At 41.8% G+C, this 11,533-nt stretch overlaps 1 protein-coding gene across 2 annotated transcripts; it reads right to left on the bottom strand.

Annotated features, from left to right (window-relative positions):
* Window positions 1-308: 308 nt before the first annotated feature.
* Window positions 309-10,549, bottom strand: LOC127306952 (RNA polymerase II C-terminal domain phosphatase-like 1). 2 transcript variants are annotated; one of them, XM_051337651.2, is made up of 17 exons: window positions 9,968-10,549; window positions 8,388-8,864; window positions 7,845-8,055; window positions 7,525-7,682; window positions 7,373-7,443; window positions 7,109-7,214; window positions 6,927-7,013; window positions 4,868-5,428; window positions 4,712-4,778; window positions 3,824-3,954; window positions 3,691-3,744; window positions 3,247-3,343; window positions 2,777-2,982; window positions 2,614-2,694; window positions 2,075-2,140; window positions 1,647-1,720; window positions 309-1,006 (listed from the first exon to the last, which is right to left on the bottom strand). In XM_051337651.2, exons 1-17 carry the CDS (start codon window positions 10,244-10,246, stop codon window positions 901-903), a joined length of 2,832 nt encoding a protein of 943 aa, XP_051193611.1. In that variant the 5' UTR covers window positions 10,247-10,549; the 3' UTR covers window positions 309-900. The 2 variants fall into 2 exon arrangements, with proteins under 2 accessions (XP_051193611.1, XP_051193612.1); XM_051337652.2 differs by having other exon boundaries at window positions 3,824-3,924; window positions 9,968-10,375.
* Window positions 10,550-11,533: the final 984 nt, after the last annotated feature.

Genomic DNA, 11,533 nt, shown 5'->3' with positions numbered 1-11,533 from the left:
AGCATGTTATTTTACATAATCACCAGCTTCAGAAAGGCCAAAAAAAACACGTCTTCTGGTTTTCAAGTTCTAGTTCACATGGTCATTTGTGTAGGTTTTCATTATATTACCTGCAAGGCTGTTAGTACATTCTTTCTTCAGCTGGAGGAAATGTCCCGCTGTTCTGATTCCAGTTACATTTACCAGATGTTGATCGAGCAATCTACCCATAATTGATTTAGGTAGCCACAATTTGGGTATTTCATTCAACCTGGAGTGGCTCGCTTGTAACGACTGGTAAAGGATGGCAGATGATTATTAGACGTTAATTGTCAAAATGTAAGCAACTTTCATTCGAGTTTTCTTGGAGCACTGCATGCCACCCATGAACATTTTTGTTAAAGACAAATATAACACTATAAATACAAAGATGACTAGACAGACAGACAAACTGGCTACCTAGCAGATATCTCACTTGCTTTTGATATCATGCCCACCACTAACCGCCTAAATACTACTGCCGCTCATCAAAACTGGCTACCTACAACCTTGTACAACATACACCTGAATCTAAGCAAGCAGTGCTCTTCTTCCACTGGGCTTGCATTACGATGAGAGGGTTTAAGCTTAAACACCAATCAGAGTTGGTGAGATGGTAACCAAAGCATCTACCTGCAAAGTCTTGAAATTGGCTCACAATTTGCTGGTGCTTAGAAAACAATTTGTCGCCAGTAGCTTGCGAGGAGAGCCTTGGGAGTCCACCAGATGGCAAGTTTTGTTTTGCGGAACTAGTTTCCTCTAACTCAGAGCCCTGGTGTCCAGATACATCGTTTCTGTGCTCGAAACTCTGCTCAAAGAAAATGGTCTTTGATCCTGGAACATCTACCATGTCAACACACATTTGTTTCACTGACTGCACGCTCAAGGAACGCGACCTTCTATCCTGGAATATCTACCATAAGGAGGCCTTTGCGCTGGCCTTGGGAAATCTGGCTTGAAGCGCTTACTGAAATTGGGTGCCAATGATCTGCAGAAACAGTAACACAATTCAGGATACCAAAAGAGAACACATAATGCATAGACGAACTAAACTATGAAAGAAAATGTAACAACATTTAATCAGGAAAGCTGCAAAAACTACTTCTATCAACACTCACCGTATCAGAACAGCGACTGGAGGATGTCCTGCTTACATCTATGAGTAAGTTAAACTAAAAAAGATCTTTCCTCAATATTCTCTAGGCCCAGTACCGAGCACAGTTATGTACTGACACAGCGCTTAATTCAGGAACTAGACCAAAACTTTGTTACATACTTACTACTTCCTTCGTTCCAAAATAAGTGTCACAGATTTGTCTAGATTGTACACAATAAAATGCATCTCGATACATGTGAATCTAGATAAATCTGCGGCAATTATTTTGGGATGGAGGGAGTATTTGCATAGTACTTCAGCGGCAATAAATTCTAATAAAATGAGGATAACACAGATACAGCTTCTAATTAGCAAAACTGAAGTACATGAACTAGAAAATCAAAGCAACCACCAGGTCCATGTGACATCGTAACGACTAATTAACTATGTATGTCAAAAGCAAAGGTACTTTTCCTTTTGATAACCAAACAGTTGCAGATACATAGCATGCAATAGGTACACAGACAATCACCTTGGAGAACTAGACCGTTTATGAGCAAATTGACCAAGCATGGATCTCAAAGTTCCAAGAGCCTCATCAGCGGCCTACAAAATGGCAATCATGCAAGAACTTAAAATCAGATAAACTATGTAAGCGAACCAAGCCAAACTAGATGAACTTTCCATTGCTTAAGAAATGCATTTATGCAAGAACTTCAGTAGGCACACTTCAAATGCAAACGAAGATAATATCTCAGCTCATATTCTTAGGTATATTAAAAATTCACTTCCCCACACTTTGCTAGCAAAAGCAAGTGTCAAACAGTTGACACAACATCTAAGCACTAAAATACAGTTTGTTTTGGGAAAAGAATATAAGTGTGAAAGTAAGTAGAGTTATATATTCTAAACTGATGTAATCGGAAAAAAAAAAAATTGTTCCGCTGTGAGCTGTATAACCTGAAGCTTAGCTTCTTCCCATGTTAGTCCAACTCCTTTGCCAAGAGTTTGCCCGCCAACTTCTACCTGAAAATCCAAAGGTCAAGCTGTTAAGTATGCTGCACAAGTTCATGTTGTTTGCTCAGAAACCAATATATACAATTAACCAAGAAAGCTGTGCAACAGGCATTCATGGTCATCACCAAACGACACCACTTACTACAATGTCTAAGTCTTAGTGTAGCCAATCATATACAATTAATGAGCAATATTTGACTCCAATCATGTGAATGTCAGCACATTTTCTATAAGATCGGCTCTATAACTGTAAGCAAACACCCCAGACAACATTACCGGTCGACAACAAAGAACTGTATACTGCAAGACCCACACAAATAGTGCTACATCATAGATACATCAGGGTGTACTAGATACCACACATTCACTCCATGAAATAATGTCACGGCATCGTGTTTAACTATATACTGACAATGTGTACACATTGTCAGTACTGCAGATATCAGGATAAACACCTCAAAGAAATGAAGCTCATAACTGACCTGAGCATAAGTTTCCTTGCCTACTGAACCATCAGGACTTGGCCGAGCTTGAAAAACTAAATTATATCCCTCAACCGTGCACTGCAATATGTTTCCACACATGTTATACACTACCAGTTTAATGAGCAGAGTCAAACGACTAATAACCAAAGAAGGTACTTACAAGTTCCTTAAGAGCGGCAACAGAACCTCCTGTTTTTCGAGAATTATTTTCTCCCATTTTCATATATCGGGATTCCTCCGAAGTACTTGCAGTTGGCAATATATCATTCCTAGTATTTTCAGAGTATCCAAAAAGGTTTGGATTGCTACCAAAACCATCTTCGTTCATATCACTCATCTTATTTGGGTCAGAAAACAGGTACTTATCTGCAAGTAAATTTAAACGTGCAAATATGAGAACCAAACTAACCAGCACCACGGGGTGGCAACAGGTGTAACTTGTTATATGTCCACAGTGAGAGAGTCCCAAGATATTAGATGGTGCTAAAACGAGAAGAACATATATGCCTGGAGTAAACATGAGTAATCCAAATTTAAAATGAAACTCTTGGTTGCCATAACATACTCATAATAACCATGAGAACAAAACTGGAGAGTTTAGTGCAAATATGCAGCACAAAACAAACTTACTGGCCAGATTTCTTAAAGATATCTCTGCAGCTTGGCGCTGTGCTTCTTTCCTTGTACTACCAATGCCTTCACCTACTTTTTCTCCAACTATCCAAACCTGAAAGAAGTATGACAGGTAAGGACAAAAAAACATGACGATCTTAAGAACACTACATGGAGAAAAATAATACAATTTCTCAAGCAGATTTCCTTCAGATAGTGAATGAGAAGTGCATACAGTAGCAAATTCCAGCAGTTGGTCACTGTTACTAGTCTCTCTCAAAAGAATTATTATGTTTTGTTAAAGGCGTTTGCAATCCTATGACAGATTACCGTCGAAAAATTCACATCGCTTACACTATTCTGATGAACTAAAGACACAAAGTTGTTTTGTTCAATTAATTAGAATGTGAAAACAGAACCTTGATGCATAGATACCAACCATAACCAACGTTGTAAACCTACCTCAATGGAAAACTGTAATTCTGCAGTATCACGTAATGCTGACCTGTACTCCGCCTAAATGCAAAAATAAAAACTCAGAATAGTCTACCAGAAGAAGTATTCAGAACCATTAATACTGATAACTCAAAATTACCTTTGATCCAGACTTTAGTGCGATCTCCTCTAGTATACCAACGGAGGTACCTACATTTCGCGCAAAGTTTTGTCCCGGTTCTATCTGGTTGTTTCTCTGACCTGATGGAACATGCGTTGTTAGCCCCTCTCCTTCAGTGTAAAAACAGTTAAGAAAAATCATCCCAAAAGAATAACCAACTCATTACTAACAAAATCAACAAAACACAACAAACTCAGCCAAACATGACAAGCCAGAAAGTAAGCGTTAAACACAAGGTTACTGCAGCAAGCTTTAGAGTCTACTGACTGATCTTTTTGTGGGTGAAAAATCATTTGCAAATTCTGAACGTGAAATTAGGGCCATGTTTGCCATAAAAACTGCACAAGTATATGTCGACCTGCAGAACAACCGGGCACGTGTTCTCAGGCTAAAGTTACATTGATAAGCCCGATAAAGCCTAATGAAGCATAACAAAAAAAAAATTGATGCTAAAAATAATTACAAACCATATATTATTTGTAATAGAACAAGATTTATTAGGCTTTGACCAAACTGGCCTTTCAAGGCTGAGTTTCTCGTGCCCTACCAGCTGGACTTGAATGGGTCCACTAGTAATTACTACATCCATATGATGCGAATCCAAAGGTTCACTGAGTTCAATTATGTAATTAAGTAGCTACACTATATGACTGAAAAGTCTAGATGGAAATTCCATGCTGGTCATGCACAACACAAAAAGATACTCCCTCCGATCCATAATAAGTGTCGTGGTTTCAGTTCAAAATTGAACTAAAAGTCTAAAACCAAGACATTTCTTATGGATCCGAGGGAGTATAATATATAAAATCTCAAGCTATATTCAACATGGTAAGACATGATAATTGTGTAGTGTACATACATACATACCAGGAAAGGATCTGTATCGTGGAGGTGCATGGTTCTGGAGCACGCGGTGATCCTCAGGGTGTGTTTGCTGAATCAAGCAAATATTTGTCATCACACAGTATAGATACGTCTTATTCGCAAACACAGATATAAAAATACTCCATTTAAATCACCAACCTGAGAGGGAAACCTCTGGTTCTGATAACTATATCTATCAGAGGATATAGGATTATTATCCCCACCATGGAAGTAAGATGGATGTGGTGGTTGCTTTTTATCATAGTTCATGGTATCAGATTCTGAAGGGAATCCTGCAGAACCCCTGCTCAGATTATTTGGGTTCATGCCATCTTCTGCCGGAAACCAATTTCCATGAGGTTGCACAGGAGGAACTGGAACTTGCACAGGAGGTACTGCTGGAAGAGGAGGTGTAGTGTCCCTTGTGTCTTGACCATGTTGTAATATGAGAAGCCTTCTCCTTGTGTCAGGATCTAACTCAGACTCAGGAACTTCGCCCTCTTCTCTGCCTGGAGAACCTTGCAGTGGATCTAAGAGACCTGGCTGAGTAACTGGTTGGCTGAATGGAGGTGGCAGAACCTGATTGTTACTCAAAGGCATCATGCCAGGTGGTTGTGCAAATGGCGCTGCTGAAGATGGAGCAAAATGTTGACCAGGGGCTACTGGCATCACAAAGTTGGCTGCTGTTGGAATCACAGCACTGCCAGTCCCAGATGCTTCCTGAAAATAGTTAAAGCGTATACATAAGTAAAAAAACAGTGCAAAACAGAATAACAGAATTACCTGCAAAGAAAGAGCCAAAGATATTTGCAGTTATTTTTATTTCACATTTTCTGTAGAAAATGGTTGGATCAAATATCAAGCAGCTCATGCGAAAATAATTAAAGCAGAAATTATATTGCCCTGCATGTCACATGAACAAAATCCGTTGAAAAATTATTACAGCCACAACTTTAGCATTAAAATTTGGCTGTTTAGCAACAGAACTAGAAATACAGAAAGTAGCCGTGCAATGAGCATAATCTTGTTATAAACTGAATTCAGGCCCTGCAAGGTCCTCAGGATGAACTAAAGTTCAAGAAAAGAGCACACACCATCATGTTATGTAGTATCAGTATGTAACACTACAATATATGAAGATGTTACGGCGGGCTAAAATTATTGATCATGTCTCTTATTGGTATATCAACCTGACACTCTTGATTAGAGAAATAATATTGTATATTATATGGCAATGTAAGAGTAAATTTCTCAACACTACAGGTAAGCCTTCTACTCCAATTGGCTCCAACCACAATTCCTTCTCCCCAGGTAATTCTCTGCCTAACCACATTTTCTTTAACACCTAGATTATCAGGATTTTCCCCCACATGGTTCTTCTTGCCATGCACCCAAATACACGAATTCAGTCCCCTTTTCCATTCTTTGCCAGATGGTCTTGCTTGTACTTGCTTCGACCCAATGATTCCATAAACTTTAAAGAATAGGTCAAACTTTGACTCCTCTGGATTTGGAGCAGCACCACACAGTGACTTGAGCTACAACTCATCTGGCGACCCAACATACATACAGGGCTCCAGATCTCTAGTGCAGCAATGGAATCTCATGCAAGGTGGCCTGACAAGCTTACTGCATTTGCAACGCTTTCAGGTATTCTTAATTAGAAGCTAAGATTATGATTACTGTTTTGGTCCGAGAAATAGTAATTATTTCACTTGCTAGTACTTTCTGGTTAATCCTAGCAACCGATGGAAATGTTGGTTGTTATCACTAGCTGTTATGACCGGAAGCAAGTGCAAGAGGGAGCAGAAAGAGCGTAGAAGACACAGACAGGATCTGCTGTGAGAGAGCGAGCACTGGAGCCCTGGTTGGGGAGACGAAGGGGGAGGAAGCAGCTGGTAGCTGGCTAAGAATGAAGAATGAGACAAAGGGACTGTCACATGCACTCCAGTGTATCATAAATTGGTTTATACGTAATTACATATAATTTGCTGAGTGGTCAGTGGTCACCACGTTGGACACATCATCGTCCATGCTAGCACAACCACCTACAAAGCCGCTGTGGAGTTAGTAATAAGTTCAGGAGGGTAACAGAATGTCTGTTGTCTATAGGGGTTAAGTAGGTGCACCCGATGGTTCTGGATCTTATAATTTGTGATGATTTTACAAATTCATATAACAAGTAAGAAATCAAGACTGGGGCAGGAAGACTGCAAACCTTCATTCTCCTTTCAACCTCAGCATCAGCCATACCATCAAAAGTAAGTGAATCTCTGCTCCCATTAACTACTGCCACATTCTCGTCCTAATGAACATGAATATAACTGTTAATTGCTGATAAAAGAGCATGTAAGCAAGGTGAAAAAAGGGCATGTAAGCATCAGGTTTTATCAAACTCACCTCTGAAATCAAATAATTGCTCACATCTGGGGCTGATGAGATATCATGTATTTCATCCTCATAAGAAACACTAGTAATCCTTGGCAAGAGGCCTTCATCAAAGTCTCTGTCAATTAACCATGAAGGTCTATGTTAGAATCTCTGCTGTTGTATAATAACTACAGCAAACAAACTAACATGGCAGCCTGGAATAGACTTAGTTCGATAGTGGAGAATGCCACGGCAGTGATACTGAAATCATATTAACAGATATGGTAATCTTACTTGAAGAAGCCGCCCCTAATATTGCACGCAACATTTCTGGCAACACACAGAACTGGGATAGAACAGTTTGCCTGTAAGTTGAAGAAAGATAACAATTATATTAACTACAAAGTAAGGTAAGTTTGTAAGTACAGATATACTATGACCCTTACCTCCGCTTGGGGTGCATAATATGGAGTGAAAGCAGGAACGACGTGAACTCTAGATTGGTCTTTCTCATCCCAAACTTTCAGACGGTCATCGATTACTAGTGCCATTCCAGGATGGCAAGATCCATCGTGGAAAACATTTAGCAAGGACTTTTTTGAGCCTAGAAATAACGATTGAACTTAGAAGGATGAAACGAGAATCAATCAACAACTAATGTGTGTAAAGGAGAATGAAACCTTCAAAGCTGTATCGACAGCCTCTGATTACAGAAACATTCAAAATTTAATACTGTATTAAGCTCTTTATCTGACAGTTCACTTACCAGATTTTACACACACCATTCTGTCACTAAGTTGAACAGAGTTAATCAATTTTGAGTCCGGATCAAGCAATCTCCACATTTCTAAAGCGTAATCTCTCTCAGCCATTGTACATACATAGACCTCAAAACGCTTGCGACCTCTTGCAATCAAGTAGCTTCGGAGATCCTCCCATGCTGGCCTTAACCGAACAAGAACACTGGTATCTCTTATCTGCAGAAAACATTCCTTAGCCTATGAGTTCTGGACCCTTTTTTGCAGTCACATCAACCAGGTGATCATAGAGTACAGAACTGTATTGCTTTGCCAACATATAACACATGCCAATTCATTGTATAAACTTTTACATTAGCGAGAGAAAGAGGGAACACAGAAACAAATCCATGCCATTCCAAACAGTACAAAACTCTCAAGAGGCCTGGTGTGCAACAACAATTCGAACAAACACCATACTGTAAACAAGGATTGTAATGCATCTATGTGAGGATGAAAAAATACTGTTAATAAAGAAGATGCAAAGCAAATTCAAGCAATGGATCACATACCACAGGATTTATTCTTGTCAAGATAATATTTTTCTCTTGTAATCTTATAACTGGACGTGTCAATGATTGATGGTTATCAGACAAAGGTGGAACTATCTCAGGTTGCACTTTATACATTTTTCCATCATCATAGACTTGATCACCTTCTATATACTGCTTTAGGATAGACTTATCATCTTGGTACCTCTTGATCTCTGCTAACATACCATTTATGCGCTGTGGATCAGTCTCATTACTCAGCTTCCTTTGAAGTGAATCAATTCTGTCCTCAAACGACCGTGTGGTATTGGCAACAATCAATGTCTCATCAAGATCAAACACAATACCGAGGCACCGGAGATTCAACATGGTCAAGCAAGAATTGTACAAACCAAATGGCACTTTATAGCCCCAGAAACATGCATGATTCGTCAAATTTCTTCTTGATGTCATTGCCACTAAATGCAATTCTTCCTCACCCAGCGGAACAACTGCAGTCTGCACCCAAACAAATAAAAGGAGAAATTTCAGTATGAAAGTACATGAAACATAAATGTTTTGGATGTTGTAAACAGAAGTAATTAAGTAACTAGGCAAAATAGAGTGCAAGGAATTGCTAAAAGGGGGTAGAGCTTTGGTCCTAAGTTGTGAAATTAAAAGTATGCTTTAAATTACACTTGCGTCTCTAAGACGACAAGTCGAGGATATAATAAATATTCATATACAAACAAAGACAGCTCTCAGGTTTAAGACTAACAAGAGTGGATTACCGAATACAGAACTGAATGCATTGCAAAACTGAAACATCAATTTTTGTATTGGTAGATATGGTGCAAGAGATAGATCAGCATTTAGTACAGATTCTCTTCAAATTGATTGCAGTGAGAATCAAGCTGAAACCGAAAGTAACGGTAAATTAACTTGTTCGGCTTAGTGTCCGTGTGTAAGTTTATGACAAATCAAAGCTCGTTCGAAAAACGACAAATCAAAGTTCAAATCCAATTAGAGTGATCAACTGGTTGTAGACACTAGCGATGATGCAACGTCCAAGTACTTCAAGTCCACGAGAATCGGGCAAATTAACACTAGTATTTCACAAGCCATCAGGCTTGTATGTCCCAAGTGTTCTGCCAAGTTCAAGTTCCCCATTATGTGATGATGATACAAGTGAATTAAAAGCAGGTCCAAGTCGAGAGAACATCTACATAAAGTGATTCCTCGAGTCAGCATCAGCAATGAACAAATATCAGGGTGGCATTCTTAGTCATGAGTCCACGTCATTCAAAATAAAAATCCTTGTCCAGAGTCTTATTCACAAGTCCACGGTGAATAACATGCTTGTATTCATCATGTAATAAATGCTAAGGTTATGTCCTGGTAAACTTGTCCATGTAGTAGTAAGATTATAAAAAGATTCCTTTGAACTTTCCATGTAATAAAAGTGGAGTTTCCTTGAACTTTCCGGGTAAAAATTAGGGGAGAGATCCCTTTGAAAACATTCCATGTAAAATTAGAGAGATTCCTCAGTCTGTTCGGGTTGATCCGGAATGTGTATCTCTTACTTTTTTGTTATTAATGTCGGGGATGGTTTATATATATACCTTGTTGTCCCTGAGGCAAGCAGCGTGCATGGCGACGAGCGGCGGCGGTGGCTCGTCGGCGGCCTTGGGCGGCCTGGACTCCATGACGAGGCATCGCGCCCCAAGCGCGACGGTGTGCATGACTGCGAGCGGCAGGCAGCGGTCGCTGGGCGGGGAAAGGCGGTCAACGCGGATCTCTCGCGCCCAGGCCGCCACGCCCAAGTTCGTGTCGCCCTTGGGCCACACCTCCACCTCTCCGATGGAGGTGTTCCCGTAATAAACCATCGACTTGATCATCATTCTCGAAACCAACAAAGCAAACAAACACAGGATCTCGAACGAACCCGCGGATCCGTAGGTCAAGAGTTCGTTCGGCGTGCCCAAAATCAGAGGGCCTGGTTCGATCTGCAGATCCGGTTGCGGATCTGCTGTTCTTATGATATGATGAAGCGTCCGAAACAGAAAAAAAATACTAGCAGAAACAGGTAGGGGAAGGATAGATAGATGCGTGTGTGGTCTTAGTGACGATGATGCTACTACAGATTTGTGTCCGAATTCTTCGCCGTTTCTGACCAGATTCGGCGCTTTGGGGGTGGTTTTTGGTCAGATCTGGGGGAGCCGCGTCAATGGCGGCCGCGTGGGGAGAGGAGGAGGATGAGGAAGGGAGAAGCTTGAAACCCTAATCGTGTGATCCGATTGGGGAGAGGAGAGGAGACGGATTTATTTGGTAGGTTGTGGGGAGCGGACGCGTATAGGTCGGAGTTATCGCCACGTAATTAGCTCGGATTTCGTTCTTGTTTTCTGGACGGGAGAGTGCGAGCCTGTCACGTCTCGTGCGGTGGACAGTGGCTGTTGGGCTTTTAAATATGGGCATGATGGGGTTATCTTGGTGGTTTGGCAACTTGGCACCTAGCCACCCACCACCAGCATTTGCTCCCCCGGATGGTAATGGGTACCCGTCACCCGTTAACCCGCCGGGTACCCGCATCAAATGGAGGAGGGTATGGTGAGAAATAAAACCATGGGTCTCTTAATGGTATATTATTTGACCCAACAGGTCTGACGGAGGCGGGTATGGAGGTATGAAACCCATACCCGTTAACCCGTGTACCCGCCTCATACATGTAGGGACCACCTGTCATTGGGCAACGGAAACCCTAAGACACCTCACCGGCCGCCCCAAATCCCATCTCATCCCACCCCACGCGCAAACGCCTGACCCCGACCCCCATCCTCTCCTCGCAAGGCGCCGCCGCCCGCACCTCCACCATGCTCTTCCCTCCTCTAGCCTGCTCCCTCCGGCCGACGCCGCCCGCTCCTCCACCAAGCTCTCTCCCCTCTAGCCCGCTCCTCCCGGCCGCCGCCGCCATGGAGGCCTTGCCGGTCGAGGTCGAGGAGGGAGCGACCAAATAGTGTCGCCGCCGTCTGTTGGAGATGCCGCCGCCGGGGAGCGGGGCACGGTTGGGCACCTCCCGCAATCGACATCCTGGACAACGCTAGGAGCAGAGGTCGTAGGGAAGCACGCCGGTTTGTCATGGGTGGCTGCCGGGAGCAGGGAGAAGGAGCAACCGGAAAAGGGGCCGACTG

Source organism: Lolium perenne, chromosome 6 (assembly GCF_019359855.2).
Source record: "Lolium perenne isolate Kyuss_39 chromosome 6, Kyuss_2.0, whole genome shotgun sequence".
Classification (NCBI taxonomy): Eukaryota; Viridiplantae; Streptophyta; class Magnoliopsida; order Poales; family Poaceae; genus Lolium; species Lolium perenne.
The sequence above is the reverse complement of the archived record's forward strand: the minus strand, read 5'-3'. Positions and strand labels throughout refer to the sequence as shown.